Below are 25,283 nucleotides of genomic sequence, written 5' to 3' on the forward strand. Positions count from 1 at the left end.
AAAGAGTCAGACACCACTTAGTGGCTGAGCAACAACAAAAATTATGTTGATAACAAGTGTAATAGATACTCAGAATTTATCACTGTCTAATTATTTACTACATTTTACTTGTATTCGTGCTCTTGAAGTCATTTGCATCTGTTGTATCTGTATAATGGGAGCACTAGATGGGTGTGCACTCTTCTGTTCAGTAACATTAGTAACTTGAAATTGGCTACAGTGGAGTATTTATACCCCAGAAATCAGCAAAGGCTAGAGATCAGCTACCCCTCCCCCAAGAGAGTTAACTATTAAACATTTACCAACACACCACAGCCCTTCAATGTGATCCAGTGGGATCCAGTGTTTCTAGAAACTCTGTGACATGGTCACATGGTTCTAAGTCACTTTGTGGGAAGGGACACCAAATCCTCTAAGAGAAACTCAGCACTGAGAAGAGGGAAGGTGAGCTGTTCTGGGACTGTGCTTGGATGATATCAGCCCCCACCCTGACCTGATCCCAGTCATGTTGGGAACCCAGATGGTTGCACCTCTTAACCAGTGTAGATTAGAGGCGGAACCTCAGAGTTTGAATGTGGGGCTCTCCCACAGGATAGACACTTGGAATCAGACCCAGACACCTTACCGTGGCCTATGGATTCCTGTTTCTGCCCTTGCTACCTCACTCTGCCCTCACTCACAGAGCATCGACCACACTGGCCAGCCAAGGCTTTCCAGATCACCCTTGTTCTTTCCCATGTTGTCCCAAGTTGCCCTCATCTGTCCTGGATGCTGAATCTCCTCCACCTGAGATATGGGTAGTTGTTGTTCAGTTGCTCAGTCATGTCCAGCTCTTTACAACCCCATGAACTGCAGCACACCAGGGTTCCCTGTCCTTCACTATCTCCAGGAGTTTGCTCAAGCTCATGTCCGTTGAGTCAGTGATGCCATCCAACCATCTCATCCTCTGTCACCCCTTTCTCCTCCTGCCCTCAATCTTTCCCAGAGTCAGGGTCTTCTTTTCCAATGGGTCGGCTCTTCGCATCAGGTGGCCAAAGTATTGGAGCTTCAGCTTCAGCATCTGTCCTTCCAATGAATATTCAAGGTTGATTTACTTTAGGACTGACTAGTTTGATCTCCTTGCAGTCCAAGGGACTCTCAAGAGTCTTCTCCAATACCACATGATATCGAAAACATCAATATGGGTGATTCTCTGTTATTACTTATGTTTTAATGTTCAATGCTTTCTCCTCTGAGAAGTAGGTCCCAGCTGCTACATTTAAAGTGGTTCCTTTCTCTGTCCCTCAAACCCAACCACCACTTCATTCCTTTAATTGTTGGTATCATAATCTGTGATTATTTTCTCTCTTGGTTTGTTTACTTGGGCCCTCTGGTGGCTCAGATGGCAAAGAATCTGTTTGCAGTGCGGGAGACCTGGGTTTGATCCCTGGGTCAGGAAGATCTCCTAGAGAAGGGAATGGAAACCCACTCTAGTATTCTTGCTTGGAGAATTCCGTGGGCAGAGAAGCCTAGTGGGTTACAGTCCATGGGGTCACAAAGAGTCGGGCACGACTAAGCAACTAACAGTTTCATTTTGTTTACTTGGTAAATGTGTGTCTCCCCCTGGACAGGAAGCTCTCTGAGGGCAGAACCAGGTGTGACTGACTCACCTTTGCATCCTCACGGCCCAACACTGCACCCGGCTAGCGGGAGGTTCTCTGATCCTGCTCGTGTTGCGTGATTAGAATAGGAGTCAGTTGCCCTCCAGCCCCTTGCCTTTGATGATCCTGAGTCCGGGTGAGGGAAGAGCCAAAATAAAGAAGAGAAAAATGGCAAAGGGTGATCTGCCTCGAGGCTGAGTCAGACCCCAGAGGTCTGGTTAGGTGGAGTCACCAGGGCAGCAGATGGCAGTCTGTGGGTGTTGATGGAGGCGGGTAGTTTGCTCATTTGATATGATTAAGGCTCATGCAAGGTCCCAGCAGCCTGAGCTGGTTCTTCTCCTGAGAGGAGAAGAGATGGGAGGCTGGAGGAAGGTAAGAAGGCAAGTGGCCATTGCCGCTCAGAATGGCTCATGGAAAGGACTCCCTGCTCTGGGCCCCTCTCTCAGGGAAGATACCCTGTCCCCACCTAGCTGCAATTCTCCTGTGGGGTGAGGGGTGCGTGGGGCCGAGGAGACACACTGACCTGCCGCTTGAAGCCCTTTCTCTAGACCTTGTCTTTGTTGGGGCCCTGAGATGGCTTCCAGGCAGGCACCAACCTCTCCCCAAGGTTCATGGCAGGGCTGTGGACAGCACTTGGGTGTGTGGGCTGCATTGTTTCCACGGAAAGGGAAAATCGAGAAGGTGGGCTGGGACCCACAAAAACTGAGAGTGGGCCTGCCTAAGGGGCTCCAGAGCCCCTAGGAGGAGCGGCCAGGGAGCTGGAGCACCTGTGGTGGGTTGTGGGACTCCCTTTGTTCCTCAGGGGGAACCTCAGCATCTGCCCAGCTTCCCACAGGCAAGTGTCCCAAAGTCTGCGTCACCAACCAGCTGTGGCCAGGTGAGTCTCTGGGGATGAACCTGTCAGGGCTCAGAAGGGAATTTCCTGGGGAAATGGGTGGCGAGTTACCCCATGCACCCATGGGACCTGCCTGCTCTTCCTGCAGCCCCAGAGGAGGGATTGGCACCCACTCCCCACCTCCTCAACCCCCCTGGGTGGCAAGAACTAGGGTGTCCCCAGTGAGCGGCCCTGGAGGAAGGGAGTGGGGTGGGGGCAGGGTAGGTGACAAGGCAGGGTTGCCTGCCCCCCTTCCTTCTACCTCTGTCCTCTCCTCCTTCCCCATCCCCACTGGCCACCCTGCCCTCGGAGCGTGGGGGCTTGGGGAGCGGGGAGGGGGAGCCTGGACAGGGCAGGGGTGTAGCAAGGGAAAAGGAGGGGGCTCCTGACCAGGGGACTGGAGGGGGGGCACTCAGGGGACAGACCGGATGGGAGTTCTCTCTGAGGCAGCCCCCAGGTCAGGCACAAAAAAACGCTTCTGCTTGTGAGCGTGAGCGCTGAGCAACATCAGGGAGGTGCCTTGTGCCTTGTGTGGCAAGCTTTGAGGGAAACCCCGTGTGGACATGAGCTCGTGTGGCAAACAGCTCAGACATCAGGGTCAGAAGGACTTGGGTTTGAATTCTGGCCCTGATTCATTCTTCTTATGTGTGACTTTTTCTTTATCGCAATGTCTTTTATTTTTTTTAAATGCCATACAGTATATATAATTAAATGTATACTTATAAATTCACATATAAATTTATATAATGTAAATACATATAAATTTAGAAATAAGTGTATTATGTAAATTTTATAAATAAATAGAATTTATATATAGACATTTATTTATGTAATATATTTATATAATATATATTTCTATTTGTATATATATTTAATTTTATAAGCAGCTCACACAGCTCAGTATTAGGAAAACAAGCAACCCAATCAAAAAATGGGCAGAAGACCTAAACAGACATTTCTCCAAAGAAGACATACAGATCTCCAATAAACACCTGAAAAGATGCTATGTGTGACTTTGAGCAAATGACTCTGCTTCTCCATCTTCCTCGGCCTGCTTCCTTCCCTGTGCAATCCCTTTCCTCTCTTCTTCACGTCAATCTCATCCTTCAACACTCTCCAAGGGTAGCTGTTTTCAGTAGTTTTCCATAGATCTCTCTGTAGCCCGTTGGTTTTTCTGTCCTTACTATTAGCTCAGATCCCAAGAACTGGCTTTTTTTGTTACTGTCTTTTTAAAAAGTAAAGGCCAGCTTTGACAACAAGTAAATATGAGTATGTTTTGTCACCGAACCATTTACCTGCTAGAGATCATAGTGACAGCAGTGACTGGTAGGTAGATACACGGGTATGTTGAGGATGGGGATGTTAATGTAAGGTCTTCATTTGTTGATCACCCTTTTACAACCACTGGGAAGGGCTCCGTATGTTTGCACTATATGCTCTGTGGTGATTATACCACCAAAGTGATTTCCCAGGACCAAATCTGATCATGTTCTCAGTCACTCAAACATTCCCAGTGACCACCATTGTCCAGAAGACCAAGCCTACACTTGGGAAGCAAAGCCACAGCTAATGTGGCCCAAACATATACCTCGGCAGCTTCACTGCCTGCCTCCACAACCCTCTCCTTCTGCCCACATGCAAGCCCCAGGGGAAGGGATTTACCGCTTCCTGAACACATCATGCTCCATCATGTTTCCAAGCCTCTACACATGTCATTCTTTGTTTTTCTGGAGGATTTCTATGCATTCAAACCCCAGCATGACTGCATCTCTGTGAAGCACATCCCCCAGTTCCCCCAGGCGGAGCCCTGTGTTCTCCTCTTCTTACTCAAGGGTGGAGAGCTTTACCTGCCCATATTAATGTACTTAGGGCTTCCCTGGTGGCTCAGTGATAAGGAATCCGTATGCAATGCAGGAGACGTGGGTTTGATCCCTGGGTTAGGAAGATCCCCTAGAGAAGGAAATGGCAACCGACTGTAGTATTCTTGCCTAGGGAATCCCATGGAGGAGGAGCCTGGCAGGCTACAGTCCACGGGGTCGCAGAGTCAGAAACAACTTAGTGACTAAACCATCACCACCTTTAATGCACTTACAGGGTCTGGTGAGTATTGAGGCATCTGTCAACACCAGCGACCTGGGAATGAAATGCCCAAGGTGTGGCTGGCGTTCTCTTTATCTTTGTAGCCCTAGAACCCAGCAACAGTGATTGGCAAGCAGTAGGAACTGAAGCAGGTAAATGAGTATAGACCCATTTCCATGTACTTTGTGTTATTCTCCCAAGAAAAGCAGTTACCAGTGTGGATTCTGGACTCAGCCACCTCTGAATGCAAATCCCTGTTCTGTCACTTGTGAATGAATTTAGCCAGGTTGTTGAATGTCTCAGTTGCTTCAGCTAATAAATGGGTAACAATATTAACCTTAAAGGGATGTTGGGAAGATTAAATATGAAAGTAAGCTACTTAGCAGTGCCAGGCACAAATAACCATCCAATGAAGGATGACTATAATAATTAGACCAAAGTGCCCATGTTCTCATGACAGACCCCTTTATGTGGAGTTGCACGTGGCTATGAGACAACCATCTTGGAACAGAGATGCTATTGGTACAGAATTAATCCATTTAAGAGTCAGACCATTAACCTTGATCCTAATGGCACTGTGCCCAGCCTAATTGTATTTGAAGATCAGAGAGAAGACTCAAGTGGGTCAGTTGTCTAGAGGAGCAAGAAAAACCATTTAAACCAGGTAGCAGATCAGTGAATTATACCCTTCGTTATGTTTCACATCGACAAGTCCATTGTTTCCTTGCTGTTGGCCTTGATGTCTGTCCTTGGTGATTATCCATAAACGTAACGGTTTGCATTTTCCAAACATGTTTGAATTTCACAAGTCATATATTTCCAGGACAAAAGCCTGGAATGAAATCAACCCAGTCTTTGAAAAAGCAGCTGATGAAGGCATAATCCACATCTTTAATTAACATTGAGGATTTGAAACTGAGTACACAGAGGGAAAATGAATGAATTGCTTAATTTTGTCTTTCTTGTACTTCACCTACTCTCTCTTTACCCAAGACATCCATACCCCTGTATGACATATTCTTCTAAAGGTTTTATTACGAATGCATAGTTTTTTCATCGACTGCAGACTTTATTCGTGCTTAGAAAGCATTCAGTTATTACCCTCAAGGAAAGTTAAGAGGCTGCCCAGGTACTCACTAAGCCAGCATTCAGGGTGATCAATTCAAGCGTCTCAAGGTTGCCGCCCTTAACTTAAGCAGCTTGGCCTGGACACTTGGCTCAAGCTGCCAGTGAAATAAACCAGGACTCCTGAGGGTGTTTCATGCTGGAGTTGTATTTGCAAATCTGGTTTGGGAGAGGTTTTCAACAAAGGTTCCTTCCTCTGCTCCTGCTGTGCTGGGTTGGTTTAGTGCAAGAGGGCGACCAGAAGCTTCTGGAAGTCCCCAGAGGTGTCTGAGCGAACCATGTCAGAGAGAGACTTCTGGTACTTCTCTTGGAATCTGGCTTTTATCCCCTGAAGGTCTACCTGTAAGAGAGATGATAGCCAATGGGACGTTTATAGTGTTTCCACCGTAAACACAGGCAGCCACTGTTCTGAGCACATTATTCTCACTTGCTCATTTATGCCTCAGAGCAACCCTTGGAGTTGGAGTTACTATTCTTCCTATTTTGTAGCTGAGAAAAATAAAGTTCAATTCAGCTCCCCAAAGGTGGCAGAGGTGTCTGGGTGTCTGTGTGTATGTTCCAGTACAACTTGGTTTATGGACACTAAAACTTGAATTTCATATGACTTTATGTGTTACAAACATATTATTTTTTCTTTGAGGTTTTTTTAACAGTTACTTTAAAATAATCACTTTCTGATAATAGGGCTGTATAAAAATGAATGGTGAGCCTGATTTGACTTGCTGGCCACACTTTGCCGACTCTTAGTATAAAGTTAAAAAAATTGTCAACACAGTTTGAAATGAAGGCTTTTTGTTTTTGTCTCTTATACCTTGATCAGCAAGGATATTAGTGCCAAACAACAAAATTCAAATCATCATCAATTTGTAGGACTTAATTTTGAATCTACAATTGACCCTTGACAATACAGGAATTAGGAACACTGACTCTCGGGCAGTCTAGAATCTGTGTATTGCTATCTCTGCCTCAAAAATGAAAGAATTGATCAATGACTCATGCAAGGGCAGGAAACTGAAACAGTTTGAATAGAATCAGGCCTCAAACTTTAGTTCTTTTGATACTACATATTGGGCTCCAAAATCACTGCAGATGGTGATTGCAGCCATGAAATTAAAAGACGTTTACTCCTTGGAAGGAAAGTTATGACCAACCTAGATAGCATATTCAAAAGCAGAGACATTACTTTGCCAACAAAGTTCCATCTAGTCAAGGCTATGGTTTTTCCAGTGGTCATGTGTGGATGTGAGAATTGGACTGCGAAGAAAGCTGAGCACCCAAGAGTTGATGCTTTTGAACTGTGGTGTTGGAAAAGACTCTTGAGAGTCCCTTGGACTGCAAGGAGATCCAACCAGTCCATTCTGAAAGAGATCAGCCCTGGGATTTCTTTGGAAGGAATGATGCTAAAGCTGAAGCTCCAGTACTTTGGCCACCTCATGGGAAGAGTTGACTCATTGGAAAAGACTCTGATGCTGGGAGGGATTGAGGGCAGGAGGAGAAGGGGACAACAGAGGATGAGATGGCTGGATGGCATCACCGACTCAATGGACGTGAGTCTGAGTGAACTCTGGGGGTTGGTGATGGACAGGGAGGCCTGGCGTGTTGCAATTCATGGGGTCGCAAAGAGTCGGACACGACTGAGCGACTGAATTGAACTGAACTGAATGGCAAGGGCTTCCCTGGTGACTCAATGGTAAAGAATCGGCCTGCCAATGCAGGAGACTTGGGTTTGATCCTTGAGTTGGGAAGACCCCCTGGAGAAGGAAATGGCAAGCTACTCCCGTATTCTTGCCCAGGAAAACCCATGGACAGAGGAGCCTGGTGGGCTACAGGCCATGGGGTCACAAAACAGTTAGACAATACTTAGTGACTAAACAGCAAGGAAATACAAACTTTTCCTCACACTCAGTTAATTTAAAGATCTGTAAAATGAGAACACATGTACTATTATTTATTGAAAAAAATCTGCACATGAGAGCACCCACACTGTTCAAATCTGTGTTGTTCAAGGATCAGTTGAAAAACTTGAAAAGGTACCACCTAGGTGCTGGAGGTGGAGAAAGGACCTAAGAAACATGAATAAAAAGATTGGTTTGCTCTAAAGGCTCTTGCAACCTAGTAAAGGAGATAATAGTTGTGCCATGGAAGATATTATTCCAGACAGAGCACAGGAAGTCTCATAAAAGAAGCACAGAGCTCTCTTTAACCAGGAATTCTTTTGGTTTTTGTTTGCAATTTTGTTTGTTATCATTATTGTTTTTAAATTAGACTATATCTTGCTTTCTAGTATTTGTTCAGTTGCTCAGTTGTGTCCGACTCTTTGTGACCCCAGAGACTGTAGCCTGCTAGGCTCCTCTGTCCATGGAATTCTGCAGGCAAGAATTTTGGAGTGGGCTGCCATTGTCCTCCTCCAGGGGATTCTCCCAACCCAGGGATCAAACCTGTCTCTTGCATCTCCTTCACTGGCAGGCAGATTCTTTACCACGAGTGCCACCCGGGAAGGGCTTTCTAGAGAGACCCACAGACCATTGCCCAGGTTTCTGGTTCTTATTTTCTCCTATCCCAATTAGAGGACCCGACAGGAGACAGAAAGTGAGAGAAAGAGAGGGTAGAAGAGTGGAGGGCTGTTGGAAATGGATGCTGTGCAAGAGATCAGGCAGGTGGCACATGTCCCCTGCTTCCTTGACTGGTAGGCTGCTTGGCTGGGGGAGGAGGGTGAGTGCAGGGACAGGATGGGGCTCTCCCGGGCTCTGTTCTAGTATCAGGCAGCTTTAGGGGACTAGGGGATCTGGCCAATATAACTGTCTGGGCCCGAAGCATTCAGAGGGAATGGTCCCCATATGGAGATGACCCAGGGCCTGTGGTCAGCACTGAGCTAGGACAGAGCATATTGGAATAAACAGTCCACAGTCCAGCATGCTGGAGTGACCGTGGTACCCTGGGGATCACTCGGAGAGCTCCAACCCCTGGGCTCTTTAGCATCCTTGCTGGCCTTTGTCACCAATCTGCTCCTGGGAGTGTCCTAGGATCTGCAGAGACTCTGGCTGGGCCTGAGATACTAAGAGACAGAGAGACAGAGAAGGCAGCAGACCTGGAGAGATTAAGGAAAGAGAGAGATTCAGAGCAACCAAAACAAAGTGAAGAGGGTGGCAGAGAGACTGGGGGAGGGAGAGAGGAGGAGGAAAGGACAGGGGCTTTGGGAGAGAAAAGGAAATATGAATCAATCATGGAGGAGGAGAAAGAGAGGGAGGAGAAATTCCAGGAATAGAAATAAAAATGAAAGAACGGTCGTGTTGCTAAGTTATGTTTCAAAACAGTGTCAGATGTTAAGTATTATTTGTCAGAAATACGGGGGCCAGAATTTGGGTTGGTATCTCTTCCCCCTCATTTAACACGTTTTTGAGGGAAGATGTCAGTGGTTTTCAAGTTCAAGTTCTACTTCACCCTCCAAGGTCTCTCTGCTGTGGATGAAATGCCGCTTCCCCTCTCTTCTGTAATTCCTCCTCTCTGTGGCCCTGTATTCCGAATCTGAGTCTTGACAGTTGTTTCCAAACTTTTTGGGCTATTTCTCTCCCTGGGCCTTTGTTATGCTCAGGCATTCTCAGAGGGGGGCGATAATGCTCCCAAAAGGGGCAAAATTGGTTCTTAGAGGCTGAAAAAAAGAATCCAAATCTCTTAATGTAAATATAACTACGTCTATACATAAGCAACATAAACAGATATACAGTGTAAGCTGTGTTAACGTTTCTTGGAGGGGAGTAAAAATTAGGAAAAAATGAGGTCTAAAAAGGCTCCCTCGTGCAGGGATCACTAATTTTAAAAAGGCTGAGAAACCTTGTCTTGTACTGACGTGGTTTTTGTGCAGAATTGTGCTTTGGGAGTGTGTTTAAGGAAATAAAGGCCTAACTCAGGAGTCTGGAAAGGACTTGCTAAGGCTCTGCTGCTGGGTGACCTGTTGCCAAGTGAAAGTGTTAGTCACTCAGTTGTGTCCAACCTTTTGCAACCCCTGGACTGTAGCCCACCAGACTCCTCTGTCCACGGAATTCTCCAGGCAAGAATACTGGAGTGGGTAGGCATTGCCTTCTCCAGGGGATCTTCCTGTCCCAGGGGTTGAACCGGGGTCTGCCACATGGCAAGCAGACTCTTTACCATCTGAGCCTTTACCATCCTTAAAAAGGAGCTGCCCTACCCAGACCAGCCCCTCCAGGTCCCTTCCAGGCACCGCCCCAAGCTCTCCGGAGGCACCGATGGCAGAAATAGAAGCTGCCAAGTTCCCTGGTAGTCCAGTGGTCAAGACTCTGCACTTCCACTGCAAGGGGCATGGGTGTGATTCCTGGTCCAGAAACTGAGATCTCACATGTCCCACAGTGCAGGAAAGCAAAGATGGAAAAGGAAAAGACATAGAAGCCACTATCGTTAATGTATTTTTATGAAAAGAAACCGACTGGAGCACAGCACAGTGTCCTTCCACAACGTCTGGGAAAGCAAGGGCCATCTCTGTAGATACACCCTTAAAAAAAGTGATCTGTTGATGACCTCCGTGGTGGCAAAACAAGAAGGTGGAGCCATATGCGTCTTACCTCAGCCCGGGTCACAATGATGTCAATGAGGGTGTCCTCGTCGGTGCCCGCCCCCTTCATGGACTTGTACAGACGGTCAGCAAAGTAGCCCTGGAGGTCCCGGGCGCTCCTCACTGGGCAGGACAAAGGGAAAGAGAGCATGAGGCGGTCACGTCTTGTTCAGTAACAGGGAGACGCTGGGGAGGAACAGAGCTGGCTTGCCCTGGGAGCGGATGGAGTCATGACCTTTGAAAGGAGCAGACTTCACACTGTTGATAAAGCGTCTGGAAGATTCCCCTGGGGTCAGGGCACCCGACTCTTCAAGCAAGTCGCCTTCAGACACATAAGAACCTCTCCTATTCCCTGAAGACCCTGGGGAGGAGGAGGAGCGTTGTGGGCACCCTCAGGCTCTCCCTGCAACGTTCACGATTCTCACCAGCAGAAACGCCTTCTCATCTTAAGAGAAATCTCTGATGCCAGAGTCAGGTGTGGAGGGGAAACGCAGTGGTGGTTTAGTCTCTAAATTGTGTCCGACGCTTGTGACTCCATGGACTGTAGCCTGCCAGGCTCCTCTGTCCGTGGAATTTTCCAGGCAAGAATACCAGAGAGGGTTGCCATTCCCTTCTCCAGGGGATCTTCCTGACCCAGGGATCAAACTTGGGTCTCCTGCATTGCAGGTGGATTCTTTACCGACTGAGGCATCAGGGAAGCCCCCAAGGGAGAACACAGACTGGCCTGCAACCTCTCCATAACAAAACCTGGTAATCTTGAAGACTGGCTCAGTTGCACTGTTATCCTCCTGCCTACCGTGCTAAGCAAACTTCTTCCCTTCATTTTTCATCACTGGGTTTTAGGTGTGAGCTTCATCTCTGAATCTTTTCCGAAGTCTCCACAACCTTCATCGTGTGTGGCCTGGGATGTGGGCTTGATGAAATGTTTGGTCCTGTCTACACAGCATCTTCCTGCGATGCTGCTAATTGCTCTTTTCGAGCCCTGCCCCAGTCAGAAATGAATGAAGTATGAGCTAGTCCACAAATTAACAAAGTATGGTCTCTCATCACCACTCAGGGGATGGGGTGCACCTCTGCTCCTGGGGATAAATCTTGGCTTGTCCTCCCTCCTCCCAGGTTCACAGTTGTCTAACACTTTGGGGGAATGAACTCTTTTCTGTTTATGTTGTTCATGTTTTGCCTAGAACAATGAACATTTTTTATGTTAGGGATAAGTAATAAATTCAGCATAAGTGTGGAATGCACATCCTTACCATGTCCTGTAATGAGAACTCTTGTTTTCTAGGTAATTGCCAATGGGATTGATGCTTACAAGCCAGAGGCAGGAACAGAACTGGGGGAGCAGAGTCTAGTTTGGGGGTCTGTCTCCTTATTTTTTAGGTTATGTGCTAGTCACCAGAGTGTCAGTGGAGAAGCCCAGACCCAGGTGTCTGAATCCACAAGCTGCTGAATTGGTGGTGGTTTGGGGGGTGAACCTGGCAGTTTGAGGAGCAACGTATCTGAGACTCACTGTGGCACCCCCCTTCCCAGGCATTCTGAGCTGGTGACCTCACAAGATTTTCCTGAGGACCTTCTGCCATGCATTTGTATTAATTGATGTTGAAATAGTCATCTGCCTGATGTCAGTGTGTTCTGAGCCTACAACTAGGGGTGACTTCTCCCTTGAATTCCTTCTTCCTGATATTTTGGGGAGAAAATTCTCAACTTTGCTGCTGTATACAGGCTATGCCTGGTGAACAAGCTCTGCTGGTCACAGCTGCAGGAAGGCCCCAAAAGTTTGGATGGGGCTAGCTTGGCAGGATTTCCCAGATGGCTCAGTTGTAAAGAACCCACCTGCAAAGCAGGAGTCATAGGAGATGCAGGTTCGATCCCTAGATCGGGAAGATTCCCCGGAGGAGTACATGGCAACCCACTCCAGTATTCTTGCCTGGAGAATCCCATGGACAGGGGAGCCTGGTGGGCTATCGTCCATAGGGTCACACAGAGTCAGACATGACTGGAGCGACTTAGCATGCATGCTCACACAGCTCAGGAGGATATGGGAATAAAGCTGTTTGTGGCTGTGGGTGCAGGGCAGCCAGATGCTCTGCTGTGTCCCCTGCTCCTCTGGGCATGCAGAGCAGGGATTCTCAAACTCCAGGGAAAGTAAGACAACCACTTGGGGAGCTTGTAAAGGTGTGGCTTTGGGCTGAATTCCTGCAAGTTCTAAGTGGGTGGCCTGGACTGGGACTCGGAAACTGCATTTTCACATCCCCTTCCCCCAGGTGCTTCTGATACAGGGGGTCGTCAGACTCCAGTTTGAGAACTGCTGTTCCAGAGACTGTGAGCACTGAGAACCATTCGGTCTCATAAACACCTCCTCCTCAATTTTAGCTTCACACTGGCATCTTTACTAGTTAGGTAGGAGCAGGGTGGGGAAGTGTCTAGAGAATTTAGTTATGGAATCATGTTCCACTCTCTTCGTGGTTATTTTCAAGGTCTTTTCTGATCTCTTTTTAATTTACTACCAGGGGAGTCCACCTCGCTCCTGCCTTTCACGGTCCCCCAGCTGTAGGGCCGGGCCCTTTCCTTCCTCTCTGATTTCCTTCCTCGCTTTGCTCTGATTGCTTTTATCTTTGCGCATTTGTGCTTGTGCGTGCATGCTCAGTCGTGTCTGACTCTGCAACCCCATGGACTGTAGTCGGCCAGGCTCCTCTCTCCATGGGGATTTTCCAGGCAAGAAGACTGGAAGGGGTTGCCGTTTCCTTCTCCAGGGGAATCTTCCTGACCCTGGGATCAAACTCGTGTCTCCTGGGTTTCCTGCTTTGCAGGTGGATTCTTCACCTGCTGAGCCATCAGAGAAGCCCATTTTATCTTTACTATAGCTCAGTCCATTGGTTTGTGTGTTTGTCCTGACCTTGACGCTTCTTAAGAAGAGGAAATGGACCTGTTTCCCACTGATTCCCATGCCTGGCACAACCCCTGGCCCAAGCAGGTGCTAAGTAAATGTTACAGACTTCAATGGTTTTATTACCATTAATACTTAATATCAATAAGGATTGATATTAACCTTTTGACTGAATTCTGGTGTTTTCCTAATTCTTTACAACTGCGAGTACAGAAAGGATTTGGAGCCTTATAAATGGGCCATGAGTAGATCTCTCTGTTTACTTGAGACAGTCATCCTTAAAGCCCCAAGGATAGTCATCTGTGTATATCCATCTTGGGACAGGGGCAACATTAATTAAGGATGCTCAGGCCTCTGCACTGGATCACAACAGCAGAGCTGCTAGTTTGAATGCAAAATGTTGATGGATTAATAAAAATAATCAATTGCTGACATTGCTCCCAAAAGTCCCATAAAAAAAAAAAGAAAGAAAGAAAGAAAAAAGGCAAAACAAACGAGTTTGGCAGCGAGAGGACATTTTTTAAGCTTCCAGGGGAAGCTTTTTTGGTTCTTCCTCTTCTTCTGGGGATATTCTCTCCATTTCTTGTGCCATTTGGGATGCTGCCCTGGCCTCCGCACCACTGGAGTGTGGACAATGGACAATGCCTTCCTTCCAGGACTTGCAAAAGTGAGAAAGGAGCCTGCCAGTCACAGCCCAGTACCCATCTCTCTGCTATTTCCTGCCTCACGGGCAACACCTGGAGAGAAGGGCCTGGCGTTTGCTTGGCATGGCCATGATCTGGTCTCCTCCCCCTTGCTTTCTAAACAGACCTCATTCATTCCAATGTCGAAGGGAACCAAATGGAAAAGGTCACCCTCGAGCCATCAGGCACCTGCGAAAACTTGTCCGTGGATCCGAACCTGAGTGCTTTTGAGTGTGTGTCATGTGACCCCTTGCTGCCCTGGGACTAGACAATGGCCCCAGGCTGTTGGTGGTTGCTGCTGGGGACCCACAGTCTTAGTGGGACTGTAGTGGATGCTGTGATGTGTCCCAAAGCTTCTGTCTTCAGGACCATGGCACTCAGGCAAAGTGTTACGTGCTGGCTGCTCACAGCTGAGTCACTTTTCAGGAGGGAGGGAGTGACTGGGTCATGCACATTATGAGTCAAAGGAGGGAACTGGCTTCCCCAAGGTTGCACATGCCCTGTGGGTTCAGCCAGCCAGCTGCTTGATGAGGGGTGCGAAGGCCTGGGACCCTTGCCTACACTTCAGACATCTCGAGTTCAGGGCTTCCTGGGGACCAGAAAAGCTCCTGTTGCAGCTGTATCAGAACCATTCTCTCCCTTCCCAAGGCTGCTTAGATGTGTTGTGGTTCTCAGACTATTACCTGAAGTCTTCCTGCACACAAACCTCTATCTCCGAGTCTGGTTCCAAGGAGCCTGGCTGAAGTCAGGGGCTCTCCTGGCTTTACTCACCAAGCGTTAAGTAGGCCTTCTGCAGGTCTCCTGATGTTTCTGCCTCGATGGCCTCTTCGATGTCTTTGCCGATGAGCTAGAGAGAGAAAGTCTAGATGTTAGTCCAGCTTTTGCTCTTGGCCATGGTGCCCTGGAGGCTTGTTCCTAAACAAAAAGATTCATCCAGATTTGGTCATGCAAGGACCAAAGAAACTTTGAAACTCCCACATGGCCTCATCCCTTGCAGGGCTGGGAGTGGTACAGCCTCCCCCCCGCCATTTGAGTGGGGACTCTCGGGGCCCAGGGAGTTTGACCCCTATTGGACGTGACCGCAGGCAGGACCACCCCCTCGGCCTCAGTTTTCTCTTCTGTAAGAATCAGAAAGTGGAAGAACAATGAATAAATACCGAAACAACATTCTTTGTATTTCTATAGTACTTGAGTTTCCTATGTGTTTATAAAAATTCTTTCCATTTCCAGTTTTTCAGGAGCCTGTGGTTATAATCATCTCCTCCGTTGTAAACTGAGACGGGGAGCTCAGGCGGCTACAGTCTGGGCGATATAGGTAGAGGCTGTGAAATTCACGGCAAGGACTTGGTCTAATGTTTCTGATACGATGGGGCTACGTGGACTAGGAACAGGGTGGGGGTTGTGTAGGGGGCCTGACCATGTCAAATGCCAATTTCCTTCCCTCTGGGGAGACTCCGAATGATCTTATATTCACCCCCAACTCGCCTATCATTCTGCGTAGCATTACACGTTAGGTGTCCTTCCAAATATTTATAGAAGCTGAAGTTTAGAGTAAATTGTGACCACACTTAGCACAAGTACCGCCTGGGCTGAGCTCAGAGCAGGCATATAAAGAGAAAGGAGAAACTTCAGGTTTGGGAAATGCAGTTAAGCATTAGAAATACTGAAACTTCTTCCTTAGAAATTATCTTTTGAGGCTATGACACAACTGTGAGTCTATAAATAACTGGGGCCTTTGAGGACACAGCAGGGGAGTTTATTCTGAAAATCCTGGTAAACAACATTTTCTTTGTGGTGGGAGCACGATGGATGCAGGGGGAGGAGGGTCTGAATTCAGTGAAACCCGTCGCTTGATCTTCTCATCATAGCTGGCCCATCTAGAGGTCCGGTGTGGAATGGACCTAGATAAGATGGGAGTTGGGTTGGGGGGCTTTCAGTCCTGTCCCTTTCTTAGCTGTCCTCAGTTGTTTAGGGGTTGGATGTGGAGCTAGTATTTCAGAAGAAACTGCTCTCCCTTTCAACCATGAACAGGGTTCTTGTTCTGTAGACAGAGGTTGTGTTACAAAAGGAGATTGTATTCACATAGGTCTGTGTTTACTTAAAAAAAATCCTCACACTAAACCACTTTCTGTTTTTATTGTTAATACTGGGCTAGAACAGTATTTTTAAATTTTCTATAGCATCTCACTCTACATGACAGATAAAAGCAGGAAAGCAGAGCTGTTCTAGGGAGGCGGGAGAAGGCTGACCCCAGCCCTAGACGCCAGGCTCCCCTCCTCTCAGAGTCTCATCGCTGCCTGTCTCCAGGGGGCGCTATTTATGAGCTACAGGGAGATGGCACTGTCCTTTCTTCTCTGCCTGTCTCTTGACCCTATCCCCTCCTGATAGCTCCCAAGTCACCTCCAGAGGCTCCACTGAACACAAATGGAAAACAATCCATTGGCCCAAGGTACTAGGACTCTCCTTTGCAAATGGCATGCTCCCCACTGGAACACTTAATTCTCAGGGAGCTCTTTGAACAAAACCAGGTTTTGTGATCTCGGTACAAAAACACATTGCCAGGGTGGATTCCAGACAAGCCTCAAAGGCTTCTAGTTTACCTGGTAGCATTGTCTGTGGAGAGATTATTAGAAGAATAGGGGAGACATTTCTTTCTTTTAAAACCGATGCCCCTGATTGACCACATGCCCACAGCAGAACCATAGGCACTCTGGTTTTAGTTATAAAAGCTAAAGGGCTAAAGGCTCTGGAATGGGCTTAGAAAAACTTTGTAAGGGGAGGGGAGAAGTGATGAGAGGTGCGGTGGGGAGGAAGTGACCTGGGGCTGAAGGTATGTGTAGCTGCAATTTATACTGAGCCCTGTTTGGGAACATCAGAACTCTATAAGCCTCTCATGTTTGGTAGACTTGTGGAGAGTAATAACTTTTCACAATGCGGCACAGTTGGGAAGCTTTGTTGTTTGGGCTGGGATTTCTGAGAGTGTCAGCAGTTAAGATTCGAGTTTAGAGGACAAATCAAGGGCAAAGTTTTTGTGCCAAAAATTAAAATTCAACGCTATGCCAGCAAAACCTATGTCACATAATAGACTTCAATGATCTGACTCTAGCATCTTAGTGCTTTTAGCCAGAGACCATGAGAAAATTTATGGAGCCAGATTCCCAAGATCATGGTCATGGTGAACCCTCAAAATCAGTGATAAAGATCAAGATGAATAATGTCCCAGCAAGGTTTTTGGAATAGATGAATAGGTATTAATAGCATTTTAAAGCTGGTTTCATGTAAAGAATCCTCAGATCAGTAGATTATCTTATTTTCCATTTGAGTTTCAGCTGTTTTTTGTTGCTGTTGGTTCACACAGGGAGACTCCTACCAACTGCTAATGTTAGCTGAGCACCCACTGCATGCCAGGCACTAAATGCTTTAAATCTGTTATTCATTTAATCCTTACTAACTCTGTGAAGCAGGTACATTATTATCCCTGTTTTGCAGTTGGGGAGATTGAGGCACAGAACCCTTAGTAATTTGTCCAGGGTCACACAGCCTAGAGAAGACTTCTTAAACTTCCACATGCATCAGGATCTAGAGGACTGATTAAAACACAGATTGTAGGATCCCAACCTCAGGGAATCTGATTCAGTTGATCCAGGGTGGGGATTAAGAATTCTTATTTTAAGCATGTTCTCAAGTGATACTGATTCTGCTGATTCAGGATTAATTTTAAGAACAATTGGCTTAGGGAGTATCCTTAGGTTGTCAGTAACTCATGTGTACACACACGCACACACACACGTGTATGTGTGTTTCTACAGTGATGCCCAATGACAACCACCCCAGAAACTCCATCCATGGCCCCTGTCTAATGGGAAGAGGCTCTAGGTCATAGAGAAGGCTTCCAGCTCAGTCTACTCAGCTCCAGGCCCAAAGGCCAGGGGAGTTCAGGGTGAGCTGCCTTTGATCAGGACTCTGGGCACGATTTGAAAGCAGAGGGCCCTAAAGGCTTATATACAGCAATGATAAAATTCCAAAGCTTTCTTGTCTTTTCATCTGCTGGCAACACGTCGGAAACGCTATTCTGAGTGAGGAGCGGCCAGCTCTAGCCGAGGTAGGAGCTCAGGCTGGGGAATCTTGGAGCTCTCATCCACTTTCTGCTACTGACTTGCTGTGTGGTCCTGATAAGTAACAGATGGCTCCTTACTCATAACATACTTCCCTTGTCCAGCAGTTGTGGGTAACAATGGCTGTTCAGCCTACATTCGAGTTACAGTATTGTTGTGAAATTGAAACGAGACACAGGGTACAGATGTGCTTTGAATAGTTAAAAGCACTCCACAAATAAAAAATACTAGACAAAAGAATATCTGATAGTCCACAAAAGCCTTCCTGAAATCAAAGACTGATTTTCAGGGAAGGACTAACTACTAAGTGTCTTGAAATAGCTAACTCACCTTGTTGGCTTAAAATGATCATCAGATTGAAAAATAATTGTATAAAAGCAATTTATACACATCTTTTCAGGAATGTATCTCTGAGGTATTATTGCATCTGTCTCAGGCACTGTTTAGCCAATTGTCAGTTGGAATGAAAATAAGGGCAAACATTTGTATGCTTACTACAAGCCAGATACTGTCCTGAGCCTTTTATATTCATCTCATTTAACTCTTAAAATAATCCCTTGAGGTTGGGAAGATGATGTTCAGGGTCTTTTTTTACAAATGAGGATGGAGACATCTGGTCACTTGTTACAGTAAAACCAGGATTTGAACCTGGGCCCTCTGACTCCAGGGCTTTGCTCCTAAACTCGACCTGCTGTCCTAGCCTCTGCTGCAAAGTGGGGTTTCCCAGCCTCAGCCCTGCACTGGGGCCGAATGGTTGCCTGTTGTGGGGAGCTGTCCTGTTCATCGTGAGATGTTTAACAGCATCCCTGGTCTTGACCCTCTAGATGCCAATAGCACTGCTCCCCCCAACACATCTGGTTGTGACATATTTCCAGGCATGATCAAATAATCCCTTGTGTGCGTGTGTGTGTGTTCAGTCATGTCCAACTCTCTGGGACCCTATGGACTGTAGTTCACCAGGCTCCTCAGTCCATGAGATTCTCCAGGCAAGAATATTGGAGTGGGTTGCTGTGCCCTCCTCCAGGGAATCTTCCCAACCCCGGGATCAAACCCGAGTCTCTTGCATCTCCTGCATTGGCAGGAGGATTCTTTACCACCGCGCCATCTGGAGAGCCCCAGATATCCCTAAGGGTGTGCAAGATCATCCATGATTGAGAACTGCTATTGTAAAAGACACCCGCCGCCCCTGCTCCCACCGCTCAGTTCCATATCCCAGATCTCAGCTTCTTTTGGAGATAACTTGAGACTCTGTTCCTGTGTGAACTCCTTGCCTTAGTGCTGGGTCACTTACAGTTTGGTAGGCTTCAAAGGTGGCTCGTAACTGCTTGTGGCTTCTCTTGGCCAGGAGTTCACTGAAGGCAAGCTCGTCCGTGCCCCAGCGGCCTTCCCCTGCCTAAAGAACCAAGTGCAAACATTTTGAAAATGACTTTTGCAAAAAGACCAAATATACACAGCTGTGACCAGGCCTCACTTACAGGAAACAATAAAACATGAACCGAAGAGAAGCCAAATGGATTGACCTAGAGCTTTCAATTTCTAACCCACAAGTATACCTCACCTATCTATTTATATTATTTATATGTCCCTTTATTTCAGAATGGATCTGAGGTGGTTAACACGAGAGTAAAATAATAGAATAAGCAATTCTTTTAGGTTCATGAAGACAGTATAGATGAAAAATACTTTCAAGATCATACTTATTTCCCAAGTAATTCCGATTCACATAAAAGAAAGACATAATTGTTGAAAATCGTGTTAAATAACAGAGAACCATTTGCAGAGACTGGCACACCCGCATACTTACATCATACAGCTCTTTGGCATCCTGCCCAGCTAGATCTTTGTCCACATTGTCTCCTTCATCACGATTAGCCTAGAAAAATCAACACGTTGTTATTAACTTGAGTTCCTGCTTGAGCAAAGAAAACAAAAAAGGGAAAGTCCTCGAAAAGCGGTGATTTCAGAGCAGTGGCCTGAAAATTAGACTCAGCCTGGCAAAGGAGCAGCACTGCTCTTTGCTGCCATCTTTTGGGCACAACTGATAAACAGAGTAGCTTCTGTGACAACACATTTCTCCTTTTTTTTTTTTTTTTGTAGAAACCAAGGTCACTCACAAACCCCTCTGACCTCTAAGAAACCTCATGATGTCCCCTAGAATGAGTCTGTTAGGAAGGTATCTCTTTCCTTCCAAAATATCAAGTTGCACCTCTCAGGGTCCCTGTCCTGAAGAACCCTGGATGTTGGTCATGGAAGGTCTTGAAGGTCTCACTTAAGGCCCTTAGTGGCAGGTGGAATTCTAATGTGACCCTGATGGCCCACACTAATCTCCTCCCTTTGAGTGTGGACAAGACCTGTAAAGATGGTGAGGTGTCACCCCTGTGATCGTGTTATGTTTATGTGGCAACAGGGATGTTTGCAGATGTAATTAAGGTCCCTAATCAGTTACCCTGGGTAGGTCTGACCCAATCAGGTGAGCTCTGAGAGGTCAGAGATGGAAGAAGTCAGAGAGATGAGCTCACCCTGGTCTGGAAGAAACCATATAGCCATGCTCTGAACTCTCTCTGGGGCCACATGACAGGGGACTGTGGGTAGCCTCTAGGAACTAAGGGTCTTTTTAGTTGACAGCTAGCAAGAAAACAGGAGCATCAGTCATACAGCCCCAGAGAGCTGAAATCTGCCAACAGCCAGTGAGCTTAGGAGAGGACCCCAGGCCTCACAGGAGATACAGCCCTGGATTCCAGTCTATAGAGACCCTGAGCCAAGGACTCAACTAACCTGTAACAGGAGCCCCGGCCCGTGGAAACTGCTGGATCATAGATGTGTGTTGTTGCTAAGTCTACAGCAACTTGCTACGTAGCAGGAGACCATTCATATAGTCTTCCTGCTATAGCTCAGACTTACTCTATGTGTTCTCTGCTGTCAGTCTATCCACATGGAAAGTAATCAGAGGAAACACACAAAGCTCAGAAAGACGGGTTTGTCAATGAGAGGGCAGATGCCATCTGGCTGGAGGCCCAGGGGCTGAGTCCTCGCAGGGCCAGTTCTGAAAACCCTGCTTTCCTGGCCAAGAGGTTCCTACAGGCCTAGACTTAGGGTGAATCCTAGAAGTTAGTTGTATCATGAAAAGGACCCTATTTGGGGTCAGATGAGTTGGCTCTTGCTCCCGGCCTGTATGTTACTGTGTATACCCCTAGAGGTTTCTGACTGGCAAAGTGAGATGGCAATGCTTAATGAGATGACTCACTAACAGAAAGGGATTGTAGACTGCAAATGACAAGGCAGATTGTTACAAGGGAGGAAATCTCCACTGAATAATTTCAGAAGAGCTAGATGGACGGAAGACAGGTTGGTGGTTCCTCAGTAGCAATTTAATAAGAGAAGGAAATGTTTATTATCTACACTGCCTTTTACAGCATGGTTGCATGTTGCCAAGGGCTGTTTTTCAGGATCATGAAGCAGGTGAGGCCTCTTCACTCTTACCTGTAGCAGGGAGACCAGAATTCTTTTTAGGCTTCCACTTATATCCCCTTTGACATCTGATTCAAGGCTCTTGTCAAACACTTTAGCGGAAGAAGAAAGGAGGAGAGGAAGCAGATTTAGTTTCCCAGAGGTAGTTTGCAAGAAGCATTCTTTAGTATCTAAAGTCAGAACAAAAGGTCACTTACACCTTTGGTAGGCCTCTTTAATGGCAATGATTTCCTAGGAAAGATAATAAAAAAAAAATCAATACTTCAAGGCGGGGTTTATTGATAAGATAGGCAGATACCAGCCAAGGTAAGAGGCAGAACCTGTTTCTGGACACAGGATGCCTTCATGACTTCCTCCAAAGAGGGCAGTCCCTGCAGCTCAAGGTCCAAACCTAGAGCAAGTCAGCCAAATCCCTGGCTGTGTGGAGATAAGGGGTTTCCCTGGTGCTTCAGGGGGTAAAGAATCTGCCTGCAATGTGGGAGAGTTCAATCTCTAGGTGGGAAGATCCCCTGGAGAAGGGAATGGCTAGCCACTGTAGTATCCTTGCCTGGGAAATCCCACAGACAGAGGAGCTGTTGGGTCACAGTCTATGGGGTCACAAAGAGCTGGACACGACTGAGCGACTAACACACACACAGACACACACACACATCCTTAGTTAAGAGTGAAAGCATTACAGCTAAGCTGATTTATTTTTTAAAGATTCCTCCATGTGGATCATTTTTAACGTCATTACTGAATTTGTTACAATACTTTTTCTGTTTTCTGTTTTGGTTTCTTGGCCATGAAGATCTTAGCTCCCCTACCCAGGGATCAAACCCACACACCCTACACTGGAAGGCATTCTTAACCACTGGACCACCAGGGAAGTCCCTAAGCTAACACGGTCATTCACTACCTTCTTGCTCCATCCCACTCCCCATCCTCCCCACAAGGGAGCCAGTTTTAGAAATTCTGTGCGCATTTTCCCTTTGCATTTGTACATACATGTTTGCGCTACTGAAAATATATAGAATTGTTTTGTGTATGTGTTTAAAAACTGGAATACTGTATATATTTGTTCAACTTATTTTTTCCACTCAGTAATAGGTCTTTAAGGTCCTGCTATGCTTACGTACTCTTAGTCACCTAGCATTTTTTTTTAATGGAAACAAAATGTTCCATCCTACAGTAAGCCCCAGTTTATTTAGCCAGCCTCTGACTGATGAACATTTAGACTGTTTCCAATTTTTCTCTACTTCAAACAAGGCTTCACTCAGTCAACAATTTTGCTATGTGCTGCAATGCAAGTCTCTCTCTAGGGTGTGTGCTGGGAAGGACTGCCTTACAGGCACATGCCACCCTGATAAAATGAGTGTCGTAATAAAGTGAACTACATGAATCTTTTGGTTTCCCAGTACATACAAAAGTTACATAGATGTATATGTACGGCTGAGTCCCTCTGCTGTCCACCTGAAACTATCACAACATTGTTGATCAGCTATAATCCAATATAAAATAAAAGTTTAAAAAAATAAAAAAAAGAAGTTATACTGACACTCTACTGTGGTCTGTGAAGTGTGCAATAGTGTCTAAAAAAATAATGTACATACCTTAATTTAAAAATACTTTTTTCCTAAAAAATGCTAGCCATCATCTGAACCTTCAGTGAATCATCATCTTTCTTCCAGGGCAGGGTTTGAAATATTATGAGAATTGCCAAAATAGGACACAGAGACAAGAAGTGAGCAAACGCTGCTGGAAAAATTATGCTGATAGACTTGCTCCAAGAAGCATTGCTGCACACACTCAGTTTGTAAAAATGCAATAAAGTGAAGTGCATAAAGCCATGTATGGCTATATGGTTCACTGGCTCGTCCTGAGGGGGCCGCTTGGAGCTGCCTCAGTCTACACTTGACCCAGCAGCATATAAGAGCCAGTGTCTCCCCATAGTGCCTTCCACAAACTATTTAAAATGAAGGTCATGAGGCAGCAATGGGGAGAAGCGAGTGGGGCTGATGGAAGGTGAAGAGCCAGGCCCGTGTTGCTGTGGTGGGCGGGAAGGGGGTAGGAGGAGGTGGGGGCTGAACACCTGTGACTCTGCAGCCCTCTCCCCTTTCTCCTCCTTCCAACCCACTACCAGGATCTGCCTGAACCTGTTGCCTGCTCCCTCCCTGCTTTTCTCCTTTTTACTGTCAGATCTATTTGATTGGGAAAAAAAAAAGTCTTGCTCATTGTTCGAGACCAGGACCCAAAAGAAACTAGGTTGAGAGTGAGCCACATGGCGACAAATGTGATTAGAAAAAGAATGACCAAATTAACCTTCTGGCCAAGGGAGGCTGCCCAGATACTGGCTGCCGGGTCACTGGCACTTTGGTGCTTCTGGAAAAGACGGGAATACTGAGTAAGGAGAGTTGTGTGGTTATTGGACAGAACCAATGCCATCCGCCTGTGCTAAGGCTCCCCTAAACCACTATCCTAACCCCAAATAGAGGGGTTTTATTATCTGTGGGAAGAAGAGGAGTCCTGGGATGTTCAGGAAAAGGGTTTGCTCCTGTAGCCTGGACCCCGGTGGTGCCTCAGGTAATGGGCTGGACAGCACAGGCTGAGCAGAAGGAACAAGCCTGGGTTATCGACATTTGAGGCCTAAGTATTAATAGCCCAGCAGCATCAGAGCACCAGGGTGGTTTTCCTCGCCATCTGCTCCAGGTGCTGCTTCTGTTTCCTCCCTGGAGGAATCAAAAATGTTGGGTTTTCTTGGCACTTTCCTTGCTGGACCTTCCCACTCTAGATGATGGATGTTGCAGAAGAAGAGGACATTTCCAGAGAATGACCTGGGGACCCTCTTTACTCTTGGTGAAGTCCATGGTCCCTGGGCTTCCCTGGTGGCTCAGATGGGAAAGAATCTGCCTGCAATGCAGGAGAGTTGGGTTTGATCCCTGGGTCAAGAAGATCCCTTGGAGAAGGGAATGGCAACCCACTCCAGTATTCTTGCCTGGAGAATTCCATGGACAGAGGAGCCTGGCAGGATACAGTCCGTGGGGTCGCAAAGAGTTGGACATGACTGAGCAGCTAACACACACACATGGCCCCTATGGGTTCTGGAACCAAATGTGAATGGGCCTTCACAAATGTCCTTCTTAGCTCCTGACATGATGGCATGTACCCAAGGGACAAGGGGAGAGGCTGCTAACAGAAGGACATGGAAACCTCTGGGGAGGTGGTGGCAGCCCCAGATGTTTCCTGGGATCCCCTTGGCATTCCCACCCGCCTGCCTCGTTCCTTTGCTCCCTGCATCCACACTTGGATTACTAATTGCAGTATTGGTGCTAGGAGACCTGCAAAGTCAGGCTGGGCAGGTAAAGTAGGACTCGTATCCCACATATGAAACTGCATCTCTTTGGAAAAATAAAGCTGGATTGACGCAGCTCTTCTGGAAGGCTCTATCCTGTCAAGCCAGGGGCAGTAACACCAAAACCGACCATCAGAATATTGGAAGAGGCGTCTCTCCAACGTGAACCAAGCGGGCAAATTGCTTGCCCAGACACTTGCTCACCACAGGGTGGAGGGCTAGGAGGACTTTCCCTTCTGGCTGCTGTAACCCTCTCTGACGGGCATATGGACGCTCCCTCAGGGGCTCGGCTGGGACTCACCTTATTGGTTCTTGTGCACAGGACCTCGATGAGTACTGCCTCATTCGTGCCCAGGCCCTTCATGGCCTTCTGCAGCTGCCGGGCAGCATACTCATCGGGGCGATCCAGAAGGGCCAAGGCTGCCTTCTCAAAGTTTCCACTCAGCTCACTCTTGAGCACCTCCTCCAGGTCCTGTGGGAAGATGGCAGGAGTCCTGACTGAGAAGGGCCTGAG

General features: G+C 46.9%; 1 protein-coding gene across 2 annotated transcripts in view; it reads right to left on the reverse strand.

Moving 5' to 3' along the window:
• Positions 5,462 to 25,283, reverse strand: part of ANXA13 (annexin A13) — a 56,620-nt gene continuing 36,798 nt past the window's right edge. For both annotated transcript variants that reach the window (XM_005688863.3, XM_013969142.2), the window contains 8 exons: positions 25,071 to 25,241; positions 21,636 to 21,669; positions 21,451 to 21,530; positions 19,775 to 19,843; positions 19,262 to 19,363; positions 14,627 to 14,702; positions 10,296 to 10,408; positions 5,462 to 6,058 (listed from right to left, as the gene is read on the reverse strand). In XM_005688863.3, coding sequence (XP_005688920.1) covers positions 5,939 to 6,058; positions 10,296 to 10,408; positions 14,627 to 14,702; positions 19,262 to 19,363; positions 19,775 to 19,843; positions 21,451 to 21,530; positions 21,636 to 21,669; positions 25,071 to 25,241 — 765 coding nt within the window. In that variant the 3' untranslated portion in view covers positions 5,462 to 5,938. The remainder of the gene's footprint in view (positions 6,059 to 10,295; positions 10,409 to 14,626; positions 14,703 to 19,261; positions 19,364 to 19,774; positions 19,844 to 21,450; positions 21,531 to 21,635; positions 21,670 to 25,070; positions 25,242 to 25,283) is intronic.

Source organism: Capra hircus, chromosome 14 (assembly GCF_001704415.2).
Source record: "Capra hircus breed San Clemente chromosome 14, ASM170441v1, whole genome shotgun sequence".
Lineage (NCBI taxonomy): Eukaryota > Metazoa > Chordata > Mammalia > Artiodactyla > Bovidae > Capra > Capra hircus.